The sequence below is a fragment of the Cryptomeria japonica genome, chromosome 10 (genome assembly GCF_030272615.1).
Source record: "Cryptomeria japonica chromosome 10, Sugi_1.0, whole genome shotgun sequence".
NCBI classification, from domain to species: Eukaryota; Viridiplantae; Streptophyta; class Pinopsida; order Cupressales; family Cupressaceae; genus Cryptomeria; species Cryptomeria japonica.
This window is the reverse complement of record NC_081414.1, coordinates 294,376,691-294,402,067: the sequence shown is the minus strand read 5'-3', so window position 1 is coordinate 294,402,067 and position 25,377 is coordinate 294,376,691. Positions and strand designations below refer to the sequence as shown.

The window sequence follows — 25,377 nt, the reverse complement described above, 5'->3', positions numbered from 1 at the left end:
ATTTGGTTCAGTGTTAAAGGACCGAGGGGTATTCATTTCACCAAAATCACTTGGTCATGATCCCAACCTCATTCATTTTTTTTCGGTCGAGGGTTTTATATCAAACCTATATTTGTTTAGCTACCTGATACAAGAGCATGAGTCATAGGTTGAACCTCTTCAGCTAATAGTCAAAGACTTAGGGGTATCCAAACTGTCAAATTCATTCAGACACGATCCTAACCTCATTCCTTATGATTTTGTAGCCTTGCACTCAACAAGACTTGATCCCTGGTGGGCTCATTTGGAACAATTCAACTTCACCAGCACACCAAGGGCCCATTGACAACTTCATTCATTTTGATATCAAAAAAACTTGATCCCTGATAAACTCTTTCAAACAAACCATTTAACTTCACCAACATTACGAACGCCCTTCGGCTATCATAGCCCTATTGACCAGGGGATGCCCAAAAAAGTCACTTGGACATGATCCCAACCTCATTCATTTTTTTTTGATGGAGGGTTTTGTATTAAACCTAGATTCATTTAGCTACCTAATATTGGAGCATGAGCCATATGTTGAACCTCTTCAACTAAGAGTTAGTGACTTAGTGGTATCCATTCCGCCAAATTCTCTTGGGCACGATCCCAAACTCATCCCTTATGATGTCGAAGCCTTGCACTCAACAAGACTTGATCCCTGGTGGACTCATTTAAAACTATTCAGCCAAGGACCCATTTACAACCTCATTCATTTTGATATTAAGAAGACTTGATCCCTACCAAACTCTTTCAATTGAACCATTTAACTTCATCAACATTACAAAAACCCTCTGACTATCACACCCCTATTGACTAAGGGGATGCACCCAAAAAAGAATTTCACCAAATTTGCCTACGACACTATCCCAACCTCATCCCTTATGATGTCAGAGCCTTGCACACAACAAGACTTGATCTTTGATGGACTCATTTAGAACCATTCACCTTCACTAGTAGACCAACGATGCATTAACAACCTCATTTATTTTGATATTAAGAAGATTTGATCCCTACTCTTTCAAACGAACCATTTAACTTCACCAACATTACAAATAACCCTTTGACCATCACACCCCTATTGACCAAGGGGATACCAAAAACAAACTATATGATGTGCTCCTATTTGGGGAAGTGAGGATATACCTACTTTGTTCTCATTTGTAGTCAACGGGAGCATGGCAATGGATGAAGGGTATATTTCCAACCAAGAGGGTGGTGTAACCCACAAAAGAAAGGAGAAAATGGCCATCAAATTTAACGCCTGGGCCCCATCAAGCTTTAAGTGAAGCAGTAGTGAAATTCATTAAAAAAGGCAAACAAAAGCTGAAAAAACTAGAGGCCATAAATCCCCTTCGTGGGGCCCTCCTCTCACGGGCCACGAGGAATCGTTTTGAAATAGATCCCTCCATCGACCGGTCCAGCCGGTCACAAGGGAAGCATCGGCGTTGACCGTAGAAAATACCGGTTCCGGTCAATCGGTCGTCTTTGTTGTCGGTTCTCCACTAAGATAATGTTGACCCTGCGTGGAAAGAAAGCATGCCATCATCATGGGCATTCATACATACATACATGAAAAGACAAAGGAAAGGAGGGCGTCTAAAAGACGGGCAGAATTTTGCTTTTCAGACCCTCGAAGCGTGCAGTGCATCATTATTATTTTTTATGATTTGTTGGGCTCTGAATCTATTATACTGCCTTGGCCAGAATCTGCAGCGAGGAGCTTCAGGTGCCCTACAAATCTACGGGTATGTAATAGAAACCCTAGGTTCATTTTTTAAAATTTTGGCTTTGCTGGGTCCTTGCTCTTCTTAGTTCCAAGATACAATGCAAGGGTTTCTAGGGATGGTTGATCAGGGTGGTTGCAAAATCTTCTGGTTTTTGGTCTAGGGCTTGTCTTGTTGCGCGGAGTTGGGTTAATCAGCAAGGCTGGGAAATTTTTTTTTTTATGTTTGTTTTTAGGCTTTGGCTTTTTTATTCTTTTTGGGTTTTTTTGTCCTTTATTTTGACCTATTGAGTGTCGAGGCTCAAGTCTCAGGTGCAAGGCCTTCTTTGCTAGCCGCCCAAGCTCGAAACTGGGGGATCTAATCGCTAAGTGTAGTCATAGGAGTGCTGCCAAGGGTAAGAGCTCAATAGTCTGCAGGAAAAGTGGGTTTGCTTTACTGGGCGTTGCGTTTAAAGTTTAGAGGGCCAATAATGAATGTGATTGGGAAGACTGGAGCTTGGAGAAGGAGAGAAGTCTGTAGTGCTTTGCTTCTGTGTTGTCTGGGTTGGGTCATTTTTGGGACAGTGCGGTCGTTGTCTGGGGATGGCGAGGCACTGATTGAGTTCAAGAAGTCTGTCACAGGGGACCCATTTGGGGTTTTCTCGAATTGGAATGAGAATGATGAGAATCCTTGCTCGTGGAATGGGGTGAGTTGTGATTCTATTTCTGGACGTGTTGTCGGTCTTAGTATCAGGGGACAGTCTGGCTGTGCATCAGTGGGGTTTGGGAAGGGTAACGGTTCTGTGTTTGCACCCTGTTTGCTGTTTCGTGCAATGGCGACATCTGCAGCTGATCTGTCACAAGGTTGTTATGTTCGGGAGTTTGTTCCAGAATCATATTCTGTGGGAAATTTTTCATTGAGTAATGGCGTTTGCCTCCAGAATGGTACCGCGGTGGTCAATTCTTTGGATGGATACAGTGGTCAGGATCGCATTGCCTGCAAGCTTACTGGTATTCTCTCACATTTCATTGGGAACCTTACAGAATTGAGGGTTTTGTCTTTGCCTTACAATGCCTTTTCTGGAGATATTCCTAGAGAGATTGGGAAATTGATTTTTTTAGAAATACTTGACCTTCAAGGGAACAACTTCACTGGCCCACTGTCACCAGAGTTGGGAAAATTGAGATTCCTACGTGTTCTGAATCTTGGTTACAATATGCTTGTTCACAGCGTGCCAGACGAACTTTTTGCATGTCGCAAACTAGAAACTCTTGATTTGACTGGCAATTCATTAAATGGTTCTGCCCCTAAATTTCTTGGAAGCTTGCCTAAGCTTAAAGTGCTTTCATTGTCTTTCAATCAATTCTCTGGGCCAATTCCAACAGAGCTAGCAGACAGCTGTATGTCCCTGGAGTACCTCCATCTTTCGGGAAATTTGTTGACAGATGAGATACCTGCACAATTGGGGAATTGCAGTCAGTTGAGGTCTCTGTTATTGTTCTCAAACTTTCTAGAGGGAAGCATCCCGGCAGATATTGGTAGGCTTCCTATGCTACAAATTTTGGATGTTTCAAGAAACAGCTTCAGTGGAATGATTCCAGAGGCGCTAGCCAATTGTCAGCAGCTATCTGTGCTTATACTTTCAAATGTGCTAAACTATGCCCTGAGGAACTACACTGATGTGGACCCATCAAGTGAATTTTCTAATAGTGATAAAGATGAGTATAATTACTTTCAAGGGGAACTTCCAGCCAGCATTTTCAGGCTTCCACAGCTTCAGATTCTATGGGCTCCAAGAACAACATTAAATGGTCCCTTGCCTGAAAATTGGGGTGAATGTAGCAACTTGCAAATCCTCAATTTAGGTCAAAACTTCCTCACAGGTAAGGTTCCTGCAGGTTTGGGGCAATGCAAGAAATTACTTTTCCTTGATTTGAGCTCTAGTCGTCTTACAGGTGAGATTCCCCCAGAACTTCCTGTTTCCTGCATGAGTTATTTCAATGTCAGTGGAAACAAGTTAACAGGGGTTTTACCAACTTTCCTGAACAAGGATTGTCCTAAACAGTCTCTATTCCCAATCAAACAATACCAAGAAGTGCTATCAAATGTTTCACAGGCTCAATTGGATCCTCTATCTGTGTATTCAGCTCTTTTTCATTGTGGTGCATGTGCCAGCAGCTCCCTTCCTTATCTCATATCTGAAGGCTTCCCAGTGTTCCATGATTTCAGTACGAACAATTTAACAGGCACCATTCCTCTCCCTCTGATGGGTGACCAACTGCTGGAAGAACAGCCCTCTTATGGGCTTCTTTTGAACAACAACCAGTTTGCAGGGAACATTTCCAAATCATTTTTTTCTTCATGCTCAAGGTTAACTGCCTTCGCACTGAATATCAGTGTTAACCAAATTTCTGGTGAAATTTCTCCACAGTTGTTTTTAGATTGCAAATCTTTAAAACAATTAGAGGCATCAGTCAATAAGATTACTGGACCAATACCACCAACGCTTGGGAACTTGGTGTCTTTGAGATATCTTGACTTGAACAAGAATGTTTTGCAGGGAAGCATGCCCAGTCAGTTTGGACAGTTGAAGGATTTGCAATATCTTCGGCTGGCAGATAACAATCTCACGGGAGCAATCCCCAGAGAGATAGGTAAAATATCTTCGATAATTGTGATAGAACTTTCATCAAATTCTTTAAGAGGAGAAATTCCAGCGGATTTAACAAAGTTGAAACAGTTAAGGAGCCTTCTTCTTGACAGGAATAATCTTTCGGGGCGGGTTCCTGATGGTTTTGCAGACCTAACAGCTTTAACTGTATTCAATGTGTCATTCAACAAATTATCTGGCCCATTACCACAGATTGGGAACAAAGTGAGTTGTGATAGCTTTGCAGGAAACCATTTTGTACCACCATGTCGCACCTCGTCATCACAGCAGCGTGATTCATCTAGTATACCTCTTACATATGCAGCACCTCCATCAGGAAACCCAGGACACAATCATGACCAGTTCAATTCTATTGAGATTGCAGCCATCACTTCAGGTTCTGTTATAGTTTTTGTACTTCTAGTTCTTGTTATTCTGTTCCAGTATACAAGGTGGCGGATACCTCGTACCCCTGGTTATCGATCTGGCAGAAAGGAGGTTATCACATTCGCAAATATTGGTGTTCAACTAACCTATGAAAGTGTAGTTAGAGCTACAGGAAATTTTAATGCAGCAAACTTTATTGGCAATGGTGGTTTTGGGGCAACATATAAGGCGGAGCTTGTTCAAGGATTGTTAGTGGCAGTTAAAAGGCTTTCCATAGGCCGTTTCCAAGGCACACAGCAGTTTGATGCAGAGATTAGAACTCTTGGACGAGTGCGCCATCCAAACCTTGTTACATTAATAGGCTACCATGCCAGTGAGTCAGAAATGTTTCTTGTGTATAATTATTTGCCTGGAGGTAACTTAGAAAAATTTCTTAATGAGAGATCTAAAAGAAGGGCAGATTGGTCTATGCTTCACAAAATTGCTTTGGACATTGCTAAGGCTCTTACTTATCTACATGATGAATGTGTGCCACGTGTGTTGCATCGGGATATCAAACCCAGCAATATTCTTCTTGACAATAATTTTACTGCTTATCTTTCTGACTTTGGTCTTGCGAGGCTTCTAGGGACCTCAGAAACTCATGCAACAACTGATGTAGCAGGCACATTTGGGTATGTTGCTCCAGAATATGCGATGACTTGTCGTGTCTCAGATAAAGCTGATGTGTATAGCTATGGGGTTGTGCTTCTGGAGTTGCTTTCTGATAAGAAAGCTCTCGATCCATCATTTTCTAGCTATGGTAATGGATTCAATATTGTTGCTTGGGCATGTATGCTGCTTCGACAAGGACAAGCCAAAGAGCTTTTTACTGCAGGTTTATGGGATGGAGCACCTCACGATGATTTAGTAGATACACTGCATCTTGCTGTAATGTGTACCGTGGATTCACTTTCAGTTAGGCCTACAATGAAGCAAGTTTTGCAGCGATTGAAACAATCACAACCGCCTCCTGTTTGCTAACAAAGCAATACATTTTGTAATTGTAGAGTCAAGGTTACCATTCCAACACCAAGTTCATTTGAAATTATAAATTTTCTCAGATCAGTTTCTGAGTTGTATTTCTTAGGGAATGGACAGAAAGTCCTTGTACAAATATTAAAACCCTCATTTTCCATCATTTGCATTGCAGTATTTTTTCCACATTAACTGATCTTTGATTCTGAATTGAGTCTGCTGAAGAATGTGGAGGAATTTTCTCTTCTATTCTGTCAGAATGCATCGGAAGGTTTTTGTTGACAAATTACATGTTCTCTGAACAAATAAAAATGCCTCGTCCTTGTAGAGGCAAAGTTTTGGATTAGTTGGCATTCATTCTTGCCTTTTGTCAGTCAACACATGTAGATTTTTTTGGCCAATACTCTCTATGTAAAGTCAAAGTTTTGAATTGGGCAGTCCATATGTTCTTAATTGATTTAGTTTTCTTCGTAGTTTATTTAAACGATCTACTGTTCATTTGCATAGGTTTACATTCTACATTGTGTTGTTTAATGAACTGTAAACAATCCCATTCCTTCATTTAAATTGCTACTCTAAAATTTACATTTGGATAAATACTCTCTTTTCAAGAGTGCAAACAAGACCGGTCCTGCTTTGTCTGCTGTATATCTTGTCAATCACTAAACTGTATATGTAGTTCCGTTGAGAGTGGCTATGATATGCATTTGCCAAATTAGTGGTTTATTTTATTTAGCTCGAGTCAAACTGTAATATGCATCAATCAGAAAAGGATTCGTTTCGTCAAAACTTTCAACAGGACTGAGCTTATTTTATGGTCAGCCCAAGGGAGTTGAATATGATTTGGGTCATTTATTTCCTTCACTGATATGATGGGCATTTGATCCTTATGCATTTTACTGCCTTTCCCTTTCTTTGTCTTGCTTATATTTTCAGGTACAAACGTCTTGCATTTTGTATTTTTGATCCTTAACACTTTGGCTACCAAGAAGATTCAAACAGAGCAAGACAGCTAGATCAAGATTAAGGTCCCTTTTAAACCATTTCATTTAATATTGATTTTTTTAGATTCTTTTGGTGGCAGAGCAGTTTTATTCTGTTCCTATGATAATTTCATATCGGAAAAGTATGCAAAGCTGTTTGAATATTCTCTTGACCAAATTTTTCTTATTTTGCGTCTGGCCTATCAGGGTAATCCTTCTTATTATCTTTATGTTCTGTGCCAGTTTGTTATCCTCCTCGGAAATGGCACAAAGAGAAAGGACACTAATAAGCCACTATTAGCTGTGGGAGTTTGAAGAGAAATTACAGGCAGATGAGTGGCAGCATGTCAGAAGATATGTTTTGCATGTTATTTTTTTGCAAAACACACTTTGCATGCCTTTGATTGTAAGCTGCTTTATATTAATGAAATATCAACAGCTGCCTAATATTATTTGCAGAACACATTTGCATGCATGTCTTTGATTGCAAGCTGCTTTAATATTTGACGGCATAACAACAGCTGCTTAATGATTAATGAAAAATTGATTATGAAGTTGACACAAAGCTTTTCTGGTAGTTTCCTTCAGCGCTGCTGGTTTACAGTATTTTCCAATTCTAAAGGATTAGGATTGGCTGAGCTAAACTCGAGAGGTAATAAGTCAATTCTGCATAGCGATGAGAGATATGTTGATTTTTTGAAAGACGCTTATGGTTAAGTCAATTCTACTTCTACATAGTGATGAGAGGTGTTGATTCTTTGAAAGATGCAACTTGCTAATTTTGTTCATGTTATTAAAGTTATACATCTGTAGGGACAATTTGTAAGCTCTGGAAAAGTCAAATTAGACTAATAAATGGTAGTCTAATTGTAGTACTCTAATTCTTTGCACTTGATGTTGATCTGCTCACAGAAATTGTAGCCAGTTAGCAGGTTGTTTGTAGTAATTGTGCTTGTATCTGGAGCAGGCTGCAGAACATGGTTATGATTATGTTTGAATTATTAATTTATCTTTCTTTTCAGAGTTGGCAAACTTATCCTGGAGTAGAGAAGGCACTCATAAGATTTTGAAATTCAGGTTCAGTGTATCTGCAAAGAATTTGGCGAGGTTTTTTTCCAGGATTCTGGCCTGCTCATTAGCTCTTATTAAATTTACATATTTTGCAGACACAAATCAGAAGCTATGGATACAACTTATTGGACAATGGTTGCTGATGTTGTATAATTTCCATCCAGCAAATTTCAATTTGGATGTTCAGGTATTTTAGATGTCTACCTGGAGGTGCTTCTAGCTTTTTGAGAGAAGAGGTCATCATGTGTCTGTCTGCCAAGGAGGTTCCTTTTCTATTGGCAGGTTGTATTTCTTTGTACATGGTAAGAATGTGGGATAGAGATACAGTCGAATGCTGGGGCTCCCACCTCAAGTCACATAACTTGTTAAATATAATCCTAGATTCGGCAATTTTGAAATTGAATGCTACTTACTGATTGAATTTGTCACATTGGTATCATTGTGGATTTTAAAGTTAGCATCAAATATATAATATTAATATTTTATTTGTTTGCTTTTCAAACACTTTAACACATTGGTGAATATTTTCACTAACTTATTTCATTCAAGAATCAAAATAAAAAAGAAATTAGGGTCCATTTTTAGGTCTTCTCATTTTCACTACCTTGATTATTGTTTATGCTGTTACTGTTTTTTTTTTGTTGCTCAATCTGTGTGCCACCATTTCATCCTCAGCTCCATGAGTGAACAGAAGCAACATCTTTGGACCTGTGCTGCTCTTTCTGTATGCCATCAGTTATAAACTGGAGAGAGTTTTATTTGGGTCTTCTTCTCATTTTCACTACCTTGATTGTTGTTTATGCTGTTACTGTTTTTCTGTCTTGCTCAATCTGTGTGCCACCATTTCATCCTTAGCTACATGAGTGAACAGAAGCAACATCTTTGTATGAATTGAAGAGAGTTTTGGTATGATTCCAGTGACACATTGAAGGTTCTATGACATAAAAGCTTGTGCTAAGATTTGGTGATTTCACTTGATTACTAAACTCATGTAAGGAAGCAGCTGAGCCTGTTCAAGGTGCGTGAGGGGGTGTGCTGAATCTTCAACGGACCCTGCACTGACCTTATTTGATTCTCCTTTGTCTTTGACGTGATGGATGGGTGGTGTACCTTTACTTGAAATGCTGGCAACGTCTTTCATTGTCATCTTGTGGTTCCTTAGTGTGGCAAAGTGAAGGTTCTGGAGGTAGCTGGCAATTCCTTGAACACCTTGAGTTTTCCCTTTTGCCTGTGGAACGTCCTTGACGATGATGGACTGGAATTGGTCGTCCTTGATGATGCTGGACTGGAAGTGGTCGTCCTTGATGATGATGAGGGGATCTGCAAAAAACAGATAGTTTCTCAAATATGTTGAGAAGGTTAAATCTCAAAAGGAAGAATATGAAAAATGACAAATTTGTGTGTATTTATGCAGAGACTGATTTATTTTTCCTCAAAGTGAGTTTTTGGCATGGACTAATGAGTAATAAGCAATTTTTTGGGCATTTATCTAGGTGAGTTACTTGCCAGACCAGTTTCTCTCTGGAGCTGGCTAGTAGAGACTCGAGTTTTTAAATGCACACAATAACATGCAAGTTTAAGGTTCTATGACCTACTATGTTTTTTAGCATCTGGTACAGACATTTCAGATCAATATTGTTTAAGCTTACCATGTAAGTTTATATTGTATATCTACAAACGTTTATGATATTATGCCATGGAAAAAAATCTCAAAAATCAGAAGTTTAAACATATAAACTTCACATTTTTATTTGCTAAAGACAATTAGGGTTAGGGTCACTAGACCCACAAAAAAGAGTGAACATAGCAGTCATTGGTAAATAACAATTTCATTGGTTCCAAAGAACATAAGGAAAGAACCTATCATTGAGCTAAATAAATCCCTAACAATGGAAAACCCATATAGAACCTCCCAGTGAGCTCAACAAATCGCATAAGACTAGCAAGCTTTTATCAGCTCTTCAAGCCTGCATCAAATGTATACATAACGCAAATTGATCCTCATTAATCTTCTTGGAGCTGGAGCATCTTGCTAAATTAAAGATGGCACAAATTTACTACCCCCTTGTCGTACTCGAATGCCAATTCAAAACAAAAATGACATGCATCATACTTCCAATAGGTTTTACGTTTCTGTAATTTTTGAAAACAGAAAATAATGGACTAGAGGTGTTCTCGTAATGATCTAACAATGTTGTATTTAGGTAACTAAATATAAAGCAATTTTAAAAAACAGCAAGAGGCTGAAAAGTAGCAGTAAGTAATTGTGAAAGGCTGTAGTAAGGAGACGCCAGCAAAGGTTGTATTGGGTGAATTGAGGCGGTGTCGAAAAAGGAGCAAACAAGGGTAAACTTTCTCTCTCTCTATGTGTATGTATGTATGTATGTATGTTAGTTATCTAGTGCTCTTGGTTTCATTATATTTTTGATTGTTTTCTTTTGTTCTTGATTCATTAGTGTGCTTGTTTATTTTTATATTTTGAGTCACTTCTTGGGTTCTTGATTATTCTATTTATGTTTTATCAACAATTTTATCATTCGTCTTTAATTTTTATCCATTTATTTACCTATTTCTCTCCTTTCTTAGTCTTTTTAGGTTGTTCTTTTTGTCTTATTTTTTATTTTTACTTTTTTCCCTCTCTTTTTTTAAATTATTTTCTCTTCTTGTCAACCATCCTTGCTTGTTCTTTGTGTCTCCTCCCATTTGTTTGCTCTCTATCATCCTGATGATGGATCACAAAGTGTGATCCAAAACGTTGATGTTAAAAATCTTCATACAATCTGATCCAGTAGCAATTGATTCTTAAGGGGAAACTTGGCAAAAGAAACTAGGCTAGATCAGATTTGGTCTCGACCTCAAGGTACAGTGCAACATTAGGGTGAAAGGGAGTAGAAAGCTAAATCGTCTCCCCTAGACAAAACCACTAGTAGGGTGGATTATAACCAAATCCCTCTATTACATCCCTCTTTCAAACATTGGATTTAATTTAAATGATGTTGTAGGCATCTAAAAATGGTAAATGTTGGTGGTGTCGTACTTTAGCATGTCTGAGTGACCTTAATTTAGGTTTTTCACATCTTATTAACTCTTTCTTCTATGTTGCACATTCGGTCTTTAATCATTTGTTGACATTGTCTCCTTCTGCATTTCTTTCCTATTCAATTTTAATTCCCTCGAATTTCAATTAGGTCTTGTCAATATCATTTTTAAATTGCAATTAGTGATTATGATCAAATTATCATGTCAATTGGACATCGGCAACCCTACTTGGTGTCAAATTAGGGTTTTGCTCTGGATCTTTATCATTTTCAATCAATTATCAATCATCCTTGATCAATTATCAATCAATTTGGGTCATTTTGGATCTCGTTCAATTGTTAATTATCAGTCTCTCAATTTCGATCGATTCGTCATCGATCTTTATCGAGTCAACCTTCATCAAATCAAACTTTTATCAATCTTTGATCGATTTGTCATCGATCTCAATCCATCATCATTCTTCGTTGCTTTTGGGTCAATCAGTCATTGATCTTTTATCAATTATCATCTATCAATTCGATCCTTTGGTCACTTTTGATATCTTCGTCATCGACCTTTGTTATATCGATATCAAATCCTTGTATCATGATCATTTTCTTTGTCAATTGTCCATTAATTGTGTTAAGACCTAACTTCATTTCTAGACCATCTTCATAAGGTTTTATGATTTAATTCGTTTAGTCTTATTAACATTTTCTTCCCTTTAGGTTAAATGAATTTATTCATTTATCCTAAGTGTCCTTTTTGAGTCTCAATTAAATTATTATTTAATTACCTAATTTGTTTCCTCTTTTGTGAATTAATTTATAAATGAAAATTAATTAATTAATGCCACCTAATTTCCTAATTTTTTAATTTTCCTTTCCACCTAATTTTCTCCACTAATTTCTCCTCGAGTTTGTCTCCTTCTTTTGGGGCTAATTTGTCATAAGTTGAAAGCTATTTTCGTGGCCAATTTGTCATATTTTGAAGCTATTTTCTCTCCAATTTTTTCATTCAATCAATGAACAAATTTTGAGGATAATTTGTCATAGCTAAATGGCTATTTTCCCTCCTCATCATGTCATAATTCATGAGCACAATTTGCTCTCAAATTGTCATATTTTCACATAGCAACTTGTCGTTCAATTTGTTATTCAATCATGTCATAATCATGCCAATTTTCGAACTTGTTACCCTTTTCAATTGCTCATCAATTTTGGAGATTTTTGTCCTATAAATTGAGCTCTCTTTTTCGATCAATCCTAACCACACTTGTAGTACCCTTACATTGCGAATTTCACTTTGCAATCTTGCTTTTCATTTGCATTTGCACTTGTAGGTGAGATCCACATCCAATTTGAAGGTGAAAAAAGAACAATGGAGGTCAATGGAGGAAATATTTGCATTTTGGTTTGCACTTCCTTTTGATGTTTTGTCTTTCATTCTTGTACTGATTGAATTAGGAGTCTTTTCATAGCATTTAGGCTTTTGTGGTTAGCTTATTTTATGTTATGAATCTTATTCCTGAATTCCTAGTTACAGATGCAAATGTGTGAAAGGCTAGACATTGATGTTATATTACTTCCTTTTGTGAATGAGTAATCTCAAGTCTAAATTTATAGATAGACATGAATGATTATGTTTGGATATGTTTCATCTTTTATATATATATATTTTCATGTAATGGATGAGAAGATAAGATTGGTCTAACTATTTTTCATATGACCAAGTGGTTGCAGGATAAGCTACGCCCTCAAGAGGGAGGGAGAGTATCAACAAACAGAGGATTGCAAACTTTGGAAGAGGCCAACTTTCCATCAAACTGTGAGCCATAAGTTAAGTTGGTTTTGAGTGGGTGGTCACCTTGGCCATCTATGTGGTTGTCTCGCCTTATCAATAATTAGATGGTCGGTCTCATCTCATTTTCTACTGTATGGGTTCCCAGTGTGTTGTGCTCCTTGTGTTTAATAATTATCAACGAATTGAATGGTTAATAATCATCTTTTGTCTAGTCTTATTTGATATTTATATACATATATAAAAGTATATCCAAAGATAAGAGTATATATCATACGTACATACTTATATGTATATGTATATGTACATTCACATTATTGAGTAATGTACGCATAAAAACACATAAATATGGATGTGAATATATATATATTCTTTATGATTTCAGAAGCATAAATTTGAAAATTGATGTAGTTGCTTATTGTATGAGGAGGTGGGGTGGAGACATTATACCACTCTACCTACCACCTCTCTAGACTTTGTGGTGAATCACCTTCAATGAAAATGGGGAATGCATTGCTATTCTGCATGACCAGACCTTGGTGGTGGGGTTTTCTTATTTGAAGGCTTTCTTTTCGAGCAGGAATTCTTCTTAATCATTCTGAATCATAAAGAATATACCACTCTACCTACCACATCTCTAGACTTTGTGGTGAATCACCTTCAATCAAGATGGGGAATGCATTGCTATTCTGCATTACCGGACCTTGGTGGTGGGGTGTTCTTATTTGAAGGCTTTCTTTTCGAGTGGGGATTCTTGTTGATCATTATCTCTTTTTCGTTCATGATGTTGGAGTAAATATTTAAGAGACTTTCTCTTGCGAAAATATATATATATATTTTTTTCTTTTGCATTGTCATACTCTTGCATTGAGTTTCTTAGGAAGTTCATTCCTTTATTTCATCGACTCATCTAGAGGTGGAGGTTCGTGGATATCTTACCAGAGCGGCAAACATTGCTTATCAGAGGAATCATTCTTGTTGATTTGTAGAGCTCAGGCATATCATATTCTTTAATCTATTTTAAAATAGAAGCATCGTTTATGTTGTGAATAGCTAAATGATATGAAGTTTGAATGTGTATAAATGTTGATTAGTGCATTGTTGTAAATTATATTTTGTTGTTAAAAAGAACATATACATAAATGATGTTGCCTTCTTGCGCTGTCAATGGGACGACAGAGTAACATACATTCTGGATAACTTCTTATTTTGTATTCTTGTATTTCTTTCGGATCATGAATGCATTTAGATCATATCCAATTGAAAAGCATAGATCAATTGTGTATTACTTAAGCATAAATATTCTCATTAAAAGAAAGAAATAATTGAAAGAATCATGCTCTGTTAGCTGTGTACAAATTATCATGCTTATCAGTGGTTATTCTGTCTTTCATAGCTGTGATAATTTTGTCTTCAGTAATTGATGCATTCACTAATGCATAATGCCTAAGAATAAAGGCTGCTTGCATACTTTGCCATGGTATGTTGAGTAGCATTCAATAAATCTCATCAACAGATAAAGAAAGTCCATGTGATCTATTGAATTTACTAAACAAATACTCATGCTATAAGAAGCCAATTTTCAGTTTAGTGAAATTATTCTGATCATTAAATGCAACAAATGTAAAATAGAATCTCTATGGAGCCCATGTATGAATATCTAAATCTTAATGGCTATTACCTCAAGTCTTGTGTTAAATGATCAGTTAATCTTGAGGTCAATGAATAGATTGTTAGAACCCACCTCAGGTCAATTATATAGGTCACAGTTAATGAGTGGTTGGTTAATGTCTTATTATCATGTGAGTTGTTATGACCATTAATGTCAATAGAAATAAGAGTATGGATTAAGAGTCTAGTGGGTTAGTTGAACCTATATGATTTGTGAGTTAGTTGTACTCTAGTGTGGACAAGTCGAGTAAAGGTGGCGAAGTCTGATATCATGTGTGTGCACTTTTAATGAATTTTCGGTCAAGGTGGCGTTGCATTTTGTTGGGAATGTGCCTCAAATTCTCCTGACCATGTTCGGGTTGATCGAAGTAGCCTACACCGATGGAGTAGCAGAGTGTTACCTTCTTGGTTGTTGAACACTTTCTGATCGGTGTGACTTAGGCCGATCGGGACAACTCTGGCCGATGAACTTGACTTCTTGGTTTCAGTATCGGCTATCGGGAGAGGTTGTTATTTGTTACACCGAAGTCCCGATGGGTTAGTTGTCTTCCAGTTGAAATGCTTCACTTATCGGCATAGCAGGTTTGAAGTCATCTCGATGACTTGACGAAGTCGACTTCAGTCATCGAAGTAACTTCGGCTTTCGGGAAGACTTCATGAGAGTTGTGCTGATGACCCGATGGAGCTGTGTTATGCGGTTTGGGTTGATATCGGCTATCGGAAGAGTCTTCTGGATGTTATGCTAAAACCCAATGGAGTCACCTTAGGCGGTCAGGCTTGTCATCAGCTATCGGAAGAGTCTTCTGGATGTTATGCCGAAACCCGATGAAGTCACCTTCGGTGATCGAGTAGCATCGGCTATCGGAATGACTTGTGCAGTGGAGTGTCGATGATCCGATGAAGTCACCTTTTGGCGTTCGGGTCGCATATCGGCTATCGGGTTGACATTTTGAATGCCATGCCGATGTCCCGATGAGCTCACTCTACTTGGCCTCGGAGTGTTCTACTCATCGGCATTGTATTTTTCTTTGTGTTCCGATGACCCAATGAAATCATCTTGTCGGGCTGGCGATGCAGGTCGAGATAGCAGTTTTGGCTTTGGTCTGATGAGCCGATGAGTCTATGCCCTTGGTATCGGCGATTGGAGTAATTGCTGAGTGATAGTTCTGATGGGCCGATGAGGTCACTTTCGGTGTTCAGTTTGATATCAGAGATCGGGATAACTTGGAAGCAGTCTCACTGATGGTCCGATAGAGTCATCAGAGATCGGAATGACTTGTGGAGCAATATACCGATGGGGTGACTCATGTGCGGTCCGCTCTGGTTATCGGGAGATCGGGTCTACCTGTTGAAGGTTATCCCGATGACCTGATGGAGTTGCTTTCGGTGATCAGGATTACTTGTTCACTGTTTGGCCGAAGACTCGATGGTTTGGTGTTGGCATCCTCAGAGAGTGATCGGGGATCAGGGAGACAGCAGGAAGGTTGTGCTGATGACCCAATGGAGTCGCCTTTGGCGATCGGGTATCATTGGGGGATCAGCTCTATCGATTGGAAGTTATACCGATGGCCGATGGAGCAGAGACCGACTGCGGGAGCAAGGTCGAACCGAGATCCAAAATATGAACACTCGGACACTAAGGATGAGCCTGTCGGTGTATATGAATATGAACCGACCCGACTTCCTGATGCATGTGGGATATTGTGTTTCTCACGAATGCAGATTGGCGGTTAGACTTCCTGGTGGTTGGAGCGACTAACTGTCAGAGTGGCCAGAGGAAACCGAAATACAGCTGGACGGATGGAAGACCATTGGATTCCATAACGGTTATGCTTAACCGATACATTGCAGTCTTGGCTCTACAAAGGACGATGAGAGCGAGCAGAGAGGACACAATATGAGTGAGAAGCTCAGAGTTGCACAAAGCAGAAGGCATGGAGTGTCATTAAAGAATGACAGGAATTTCAAGATGCTTTGTCTTGCTTGATGTGTGAGGAGTGTGAGAGGTTACTGTGTGATGTATGTCTGAAGTCCTATAATCCCGAGTGTTCTGCATTGGTGATGACTATAATCCAAGCTGTAGATTCTGAGAACAAATATCTAAGAAGAGAATCTAGAAACTTTATTGTAATCATCTGTTTACTATGAATAAAGTGATTTCTCTTTGGTGGTGGGTTTTTTACTTGTAAAGGTTTTCCCACGTAAATCTGGTGTTTACTCTCTGTGTGTTTGGATATTGAAATCATCTGTTTGAGTCATCTTAATGTGTTGCAAAAGAATTTTAAAGGCATACTTGCTTTATTCCCCTATTGAATTGACGTTAGGAAGGTGTTTCCGTACTGTGCTTTCCTTACAAGTGGTATCAAAGCCATTTAGTTGTGTTATCCTTGTCGGGTAGGGCTGTTTTGTGTCAATTATGTTTTCAGTGGGAGTCTGGCAGAGTATTTTGTTTGCAGTTTAAGATGGCGAATGCTTCTGGGCGAGTGGAGATCGATAAATTCAATGGTGCAAGTTTTGAGTTATGGAAACTCAAGATGGAAGACTTGCTGGTTGATAGGGATCTCTGGGGTGCTGTGATTGCAACCGCTAAGCCTTCAGGCATGAGGCAAGAAGACTGGGATCTTGGAGATAGAAAAGCTAGAGGGTTAATCAGACTCTGTTTGGCAGACTCTGTTTTATTGAATGTCCATGAGGAGAAAACTGCTAATCTTTTGTGGAAAAAGCTTGGAGACATTTATTAGGGAAAGTCTCTGGTAAACAAGTTGTTCCTGAGGAAGAAGTTATATTCTCTGAAGATGGATGAGGGTACATTTGTTGCAGATCATTTGAATGTTTTCAACATGATCGTTGCTGAGCTAACCTCTGTAGGAGTCAAGATTGATGATGAGGATCGGTGCATGCTTCTGTTATGTTCTCTACCTGACTCATGGGATCATCTGGTAATGACTATTGGGAGTACAACAACCACGTTCACAATGGAAGGTGTGGTTGCTTCGTTGCTGTCAGAAGAAACTCGAAGGAAATCTTCTGAGATGGTCAAGGATGCTCTCACCGTTAGAGGCAAGAAAGAGAACAAGAAGTCAGAATCCAAGTCAGAGGAAAGCTCCAAGACTCCTGGAAAGAAGTCCAAAGTGAGTGTTGGAATTGTGGGCAGACTGGTCATATCCGAAAGGATTGCAGAGAGAAGAACAAAAGTAAGGGTTCTTCTGATTCTGGGTCCTCTCAGAATGAGGATGGAGATGCCTTCTGAGCTGCTTTGGCCAGTCAGACATCCGTCGATGTCTCGTTTAATCATGATGCTATGAAGAATGGGTACCGTGGGTCTTTGGCAATGATGCAGATTCATCATGGATTGGTGAATGTTCTTCATGTGACTGAAGATGTTAACATCTTGAAGATTCATAAGGAATCTTTGGTAGAGATGTTGTAATCCTTAGTTAGGATGTTTTTATGTCAGGATATACTCTTGAGATGCATTTAGAGTTGTGACATAATGTGTGTATGTTCATATGGAGCATATGATCTCTTTGGTTGAGATGTTTTAGATCATGGTTGTCATGTTTAAATTCCTGATTCTGTAGTTGGAATTTTGACAATGATCTTGGTTCTGTTTTGTGTTTTGAGTACACTGATCATTTGTTTGGTACTTCCTGATAATGTGGTTATGCATTTGGAGTTTGGCATGTGTTGATCAATTACAGGTGCTCATGGTTACATGGAAACAATAGATGGTGTTGTCTTTCTCTTATGACTACAGATGTATGTGTTGGAATGTTTTAAGAGGTTCAACTGAGAGGCACTCATCTATGATAACACAGTTAGCATTTAGAAGTGAAGAAAGGGTATGATACAGGGTACTGTAAAGACTTGCTTGCAGGCTCTTTGTATACAGTTAGTATTGTGAATACTCTTGGTACAAAGGTTTATTTACTTCTATGTAATGTTGAAAGAAGGATCTTTTTCAATTCTGACATTACCTGTGCAGTGGGAGTTTCTTGGTGTGCATATGATAGTGCACTTGAAGAATGAGACTGTAAGTAACAGGTTGTATATGTGGATGTTTTGAAATTTATCTTGGTATACCATGAAGGTATGTATAGTTGGATGTATTAGCACTTGCTGTGGGTGCTATTCTAGCTATGATTGTGACTAATGTTGGTACATTCGAGTAGCCTTGGGAATGTGAGTTTTTGTGTTCTGGATGTCAGAGTTATGTTTTTTCTTAGTAGATAGCTTCTATTTGTGTCTGGTGGCACTGGCATGATAGAAGGTGGGAGTATCTATGGATGAGATGATACTTCTCTGCATGTGTCTCAGTGGTACACAAAGTAAACTGTATTTCCTGGTGGTGTGTGATCAAATGGTATATCAGCATTGATGGGCTTTTGAGTCCATGGTTCTCAGTGAAATTTGTAAGTGTTTGGCATGACAGACAGGTCCAGTAGATTCCTCGACAAGTGGGAGATTGTTGGGAATGTGCCTTGAATTCTCCTGACCATGTTCAGGTTGATCGGAGTAGCCTACACCGATGGAGCAACAGAGTGTTACCTTCTTGGTTGTTGAACACTTTCTGATCGGTGTGACTTAGGCCGATCGGGACAACTCTAGCCGATGAACTTGACTTCTTGGTTTCGGTATCGGCTATCGGGAGAGGTTGTTATTTGTTACACCGAAGTCCCGATGGGTTAGTTGTCTTCCGGCTGAAATGCTTCACTTATCAGCATAGCAGGTTTGAAGTCATCTCGATGACCTGACGAAGTTGACTTCATTCATTGGAGTAACTTCGGCTTTCGGGAAGACTTCATGAGAGTTGTGCCGATGACTCGATGGCGCTGTGTTATGCAGTTCGGGTTGATATCGGCTATCAGAAGAGTCTTCTAGATGTTATGCCGAAACCCAATGGAGTCACCTTAAGCGGTTGGGCTTGTCATCGGCTATTGGAAGAGTCTTCTGGATGTTATGCTGAAACCCAATGAAGTCGCCTTAGGTGATCGGGTAGCATCGGCTATCAGAATGACATGTGCAGTGGTGTGTCGATGATCCGATGAAGTCGCCTTTTGGCATTCGGGTCGCATATCGGCTATCGGGTTGACATTTTGAATGTCATGCCGATGTCCTGATGAGCTCACTCTACCTGGTCTCGGAGTGTTCTACTCATCAGCATTGTATTTTTCTTTGTGTTCTGATGACCCGATGAAATCATCTTGTCGGGCTAGCGATGCAGGTCGGGATAGCAGTTTTGGCTTTGGTCCGATGAGCCGATGAGTCTGTGCCCTTGGTATCAGTGATCGGAGTAATTGCTGAGTGATGGCTTCAATGGGCCGATGAGGTCGCTTTCAGTGTTTAGTTTGATATCAGAGATCGAGATAACTTGGAAGGAGTCTCACTGATGGTCCGATAGAGTCATCGGAGATCGAAATGACTTGTGGAGCGATATACCGATGGGTTGACTCGTGTGCGGTCCGCTCTGGTTATCGATAGATCGGGTCTACCTGTTGAAGGTTATCCTGATGACCTGATGGAGTTGCTTTCGGTGATCGGGATTACTTGTTCACTGTTTGGCCGAAGACCCGATGGTTTGGTGTTGGCATCCTCAAAGAGTGATCGGGGATTGGGGAGACAGCAGGAAGGTTGTGCCGATGACCTGATGGAGTTGCCTTTGGCGATCGGGTATCATTGGGGGATCAGCTCTACCGGTTGGAAGTCATACCGATGGCCGATGGAGTGGAGACTGACTGCAGGATCAAGGTCGAACCGAGATCCAAAATATGAACACTCGGACACTAAGGATGAGCCTGTCGGTGTATATGAATACAAACCGACCCGACTTCCTGATGCATGTGGGATATTGTGTTTCTCACGAATGCAGACCGACGGTTAGACTTCTTGGTGGTTGGAGTGACTAACTGTCAGAGTGGCCAGAGGAAACCGAAATACAGCTGGACGGATAGAAGACCGTTGGATTCCATAATGGTTATGCTTAACCGATACATTGCAGTCTTGGCTCTGTAAAGGACAGTGAGAGCGAGCAGAGAGGACACAGTATGAGTGAGAAGCTCAGAGTTGCATAGAGCAGAAGGCATGGAGTGTCATTAAAGAATGACAGGAATTTCAAGATGCTTTGTCTTGCTCGATGTGTGAGGAGTGTGAGAGGTTACTGTGTGATGTATGCCTGAAGTCCTGTAATCCTAGTGTTCTACATTGGTGATGACTGTAATCCAAGTTGTAGATTCTGAGAACAAATATCTGAGAAGAGTATCTGGAAACTTTATTGTAATCATCTATTTACTATGAATAAAGTGATTTCTCTTTGGTGGTGGGTTTTTTACCTGTAAAGGTTTTCCCACGTAAATCTGGTGTTTACTCTCTATGTGTTTGGATATTGAAATCATCTGTTTGAGTCATCTTAATGTGTTGCACAAGAATTTTAAAGGCATACTTGCTTTATTTCCCTATTGAATTGACGTTAGGAAGGTGTTTCCGTACTGTGCTTTCCTTACATGTGGTTGTCAGTTCACATGAACCAGATACACCTCTAGTCAGATGGTCACGCTAGTTAGGGGGTACCTATAGAATGTGACCAACTATTACGTGTAGGTTCTAAATACCATACTTAGATGGCAAATGACATTTAGCTCTAATTTGTAGTCTACTACCCGTTGTCACAAAAGTCAGCCCGCTTGATGAACAACCTTGATCATCAACCTTGTGACACATTGAGACAACCTCCAAGTGTGGGACCTTGCATGCTTGAGGCTGAATCTCCAGAGAAGGATGACTTTCTTTCCAATCTGAGTGCAAATGTTGGTCTAACCCAACACTAATAATTCTAATCTATTGATTTTGAGGGGAAAAGGAAAATAAGGAATGCATGCAAAAGGGAAATAAGGTTTGCACCTAGATGGAATGTGATCTTCCTGCCTATAACTGCACATAACACAAACAAAATAACCCAAGGGATGCATAAGATCCTATCCTACTTGGCACCCTAAATGTGAGTGAAATTTGGAATTCTACATGATGAAAAAAGGAACCACGATTAGTTCACAGTCAACATCCACAGAGGGATCAACACAATCACCTACAACTAAGGAAAAGAAATAAGAATGCATTCAAACAAAGAGGTAAAATCATTAGACAGGTTGTAAGAACTGAATGAAGGCAAGACAAGCTAATTCTATTGATGCAAAGGCAAGACAAAATTACAAATGCAGAGAAATATAATTTTTCTGCAAAAGAAAGAAGATCCCTGAAAAGGGCTACAAAATTGCCTTTGTATTTCAGGCATAACTCAGATGAAATCATGGTCAAGAAACTCTAACCTTGGCTAGGGTTAGGTTACAAAATATCAGAGAAGGAAAGAAGATCAAATCAAGAGGATTTGATTTGATGGTGTGCATTACATTCTCTACAAAATTGCCCTCCACACTTGAGAAGAAGCAAAAAATCCTTGTGCAAGGGGAGGATCTCTGGGCTCAATGCACTAGATGGCGTGTGCAAGGCGAGAAAGTCTTCATTCTACATTAAAGAGCCGCAAGTGGTGTCTGGAAATGGCCCCCAGGGTCACTTTTGGAGTTATGGCGATCATATTCGACAACTAGAGTGAAATCCTATTGGGTCTGGGGCGCCGACCACGACAAACCTTGGATTCAACCGCTTGGTCAACAATCACCTTATGCAAAAGTTTAAATTTTCACCTGCTCTACGAATTTGAATCTCGACCCTTCGATCATGGAGGACGTGCGAAGATGGACATGCAAGATGACACCTCGAAGCCCTCCAAAGGGCTGAGCAAAAGTTTAAAACATGACCATTAGATTGGGCCCCAAAGTTTAAAAGTTTAAAAAATGACCATTCGATCAGGCTGAATCTCTATGTTTTCTTACCACGCAAAACCGCTTTGCTTTCTTGGAATCCCTTGTAGGATGGCAGGGAAGCCTTTGTCCACTCTGCTTTCTTACCCCGCAAGGCCTTGTTGAACTTGGAAATCTCTCGCGAGGTGGTGGGAAACACTTCTATGCTTTTGTTCTTGTCGTTGTTTCCTTTCGCCTCACGGGATGGCGGGGGAGACCAAATGTCTTTGTTCTCTATTACCTCCCAACACCTTTCCTTTGCGTTGATTTCCTCATGGGGTAGCAAGGAAGATATAACTCATCTTTCCCTTGCTATCCTACAACATTTCTTTGCCTCTATCTTTTGCATGCGTGGCAGACTTGATCCCTAGCCAGATCCATTATCCTGCTATCCCGCAACACCATTTGCTTGTCTTTAAAACCTTGCGTGGTTAGCAAGGCTTTAACCTTAGAAGAAACCTTTGCGGCCGATAAGGGGAAATGAAGGGAAAACTGACCTACGAATGATCGAAGACCCTCCAACCGGTATGTTTTATGTGATTTGACCGGTCGACATGGTCAACATAAAAAAATAATTTTAGAGCCCAAAAAGGATAGAAGGCAAAAATGCCTTAGGGTTTTAGGGCTCTCATGGAGGTTTTAGCGGGGTTTTAGCCATCTGGTGATTTTCTCAAATCGGTAATTATATGGCTAAGGTTGACATGAAATTAGTCAACACTACCATTGAGAAGGGTCGGGTCCTTCCAAATGGAAGTGGTTGTTGGCATTTGTATGAAGATTGCATTAATGAAATGTTATGTTGTCATTGATGTCAATTAACCAATAATGATGTTATAATATTGTTTTGTAGCCGGTAGGAAGAGCTAGTGAAGGGAACTGCAACCGATAGGTGAGTTTGTGGAGGAAACCAGTATTGCTAAGTAATGGTGAGATCAACTGGTAAACCCTACCTATTGATATGATAAACCCTAACCGATTAAGTTTGGTGAATTGGTTGTCTTGGTTTATAATCTAATGATGAGTGGTAATGATTATGACATGTACGCATGTTGGATGAGAAGAGTTTCAAATGGTTTTTGGCACGTTGAGATAATGGTTTTTATCCTGGGAATGAGTAAGTACATTACATGTAATGCAAACCACGTGATGAATTATAGAGTTCGATGAAGTCGTGATCAAGGAGCGGTCGAGGCTATCTTGAATGATGTGCAAAGATTGTTTTGTAATCCAACGATCATACTTGAACTGATTTGTTTGTAATCTCTATGAGAGAATTAGGTTTGTGTTGTGTTATCGACCTATTGATTTGTTTATAAGGTCAATGAGTTGTTTTGTTTAATAGTTGGCAAATTTGTAGTTGAGAGTGAGAGTGTGGTTGCCGAACCAGATGATGTATCTGCAGTTTGTGTAAAGGCAGATAGGAGCATGGAAAGAATATGAACAAGCAAGTGTAGTGTTATTCAAACAAATTAGCAAACCCCTGTTGTTTTCTAACAATTACAACAGTAAAATCCCCTAACCGGGTAAACTCTAACAAGCTTAGTGTTATTCAAATCCTCTAACCAGGTGGTCCATTAGCTTGGATTTCAAATCCTCTATCGAGGTTACTCCTCACAGGGTATTCCTTCTAATAGGGCATTATAGTCAATCCCTTAACCGGGTGGTCCCTAACAGGATCTGTTCTTAACAAGACTTTTTGTAAAGCTTTAACAGGGTTGGCTCCTAATAGGGCAAACTTTTGAAGAGTTCAAAATACTTGTGGGTATTCATCCCCACCGTGGTTTTTCCCATTTGGGTTTCTACGTCAAAAATATTGTGTCAAGTGGTGAATGTTTTTGTGGTTATGTTTACTATGGTTGAAATACTTAACTGCTAAATCTACTTTGATATGTTTTGTTAACCGGAAGCAATCTGAAATGAAGTTTTACTTATGCCAGTAACATATTTGGATGTTTGTGAGTTTTAAGTTGTTTTACTATTAATCTCTTATAACAGTCAACCAGTTTAACTTGACAGTGATATTGCATTTGTAGTTCAGTAATTTAACTTGTCAATTTAGAGTTCACAGTGAGAGGTTGATTTTGAGATTGGTGAAAGTTTATATCAGTTTTCTATCTACTGATTCACCCCCTCTCTTAGTATTTGACCGGATCCTTATTCTTTCATCATACTAGCAGTGGCACGAGAGACTATTAGGTCTATGGTTGGGTGGAAAATCCCTTGATGATGCTCTCCCTCTGCTAGACTATGTGGAGTCTTGTATTAGTTATCAAAAGGAAGTTTAGCAAGTTGTAATTGCCGAACTCTTATCTATTTCTTTGTTAGAACAAAATTATTTATTGAATCTATCTCATTTGTGCATATGAAGATTACTTCTTAATTGCTCTTATAGTTTAACTAGTTTTAGTTGAATTAGTTAGTATTCATTTTTTGATGAAAAGTAGTTAGTTACCTGTTTTCATTTTTAGTTGAAGTTGAAGAGAGTTGTTAATTCATTCTTTTAATGATAAGACAATTTAGTGTTTTTCCTTATATAAGTTTAGTGGTTGTTACATATGGTATTAGAGCTACCAGGTTCAACACTGAACCTCTGGCTCACCACCTGAAAATCATAGAGAACTGAAACTAGTGTGTTGGTGTTTCACAGGACGTGGATTTGATAAACCTCACTGAAAAAGGTTTGTGACTTAATGTATTTTCGTTTATGGAAACTTAGAATTAAACATGACTACTCATGTTGTACCTTACTATCTGATATTAAAACTCTAGAAGAAGTAATTAAGCAAATTCAGAGAGAGAGACGAGAATGGACATCCTCTAGTAAAGAGGTAGTTAGAGCTTCTATTATTAAAGAAACTGAATTGAAAAACAAACCAATGGTCAAGAATCCTCTAGTGATAGGAGTTGAGCCAAAAAAACTCAAAGACTATCGTATACATACTCCAGGATACAAACTTGTTCCTTTTTATGAATTTAGTGATCATGAAGAACCTATCATGGGAAGTGATAGTGACTCTTAGTAGAGAACCATTTATTTTTGAATTCTTAAGAATGTAAAACATTTTTGGCTTGAGCAATATAACCTGAAATTTTGGATGTGTCTATTTTTGAGATGCGTGTTCTTTCCTCTACATGTGGTGATATGGATACATTTTTTTAAATTAAGAAAACAATATCTCTAATTAAGTAATCTTATCAAC

The 25,377-nt window shown here is 39.1% G+C and overlaps 1 protein-coding gene across 1 annotated transcript; it reads left to right on the top strand.

Moving 5' to 3' along the window:
• The first annotated feature begins 1,607 nt into the window (after positions 1–1,607).
• LOC131029351 (LRR receptor-like serine/threonine-protein kinase RPK2) lies at positions 1,608–6,127 on the top strand. The gene has a single exon (XM_057959814.2). The coding sequence runs from the start codon at positions 2,218–2,220 to the stop codon at positions 5,785–5,787; it is 3,570 nt and encodes a 1,189-aa protein (XP_057815797.2). The 5' UTR covers positions 1,608–2,217; the 3' UTR covers positions 5,788–6,127.
• The last annotated feature ends 19,250 nt before the right edge of the window (positions 6,128–25,377 follow it).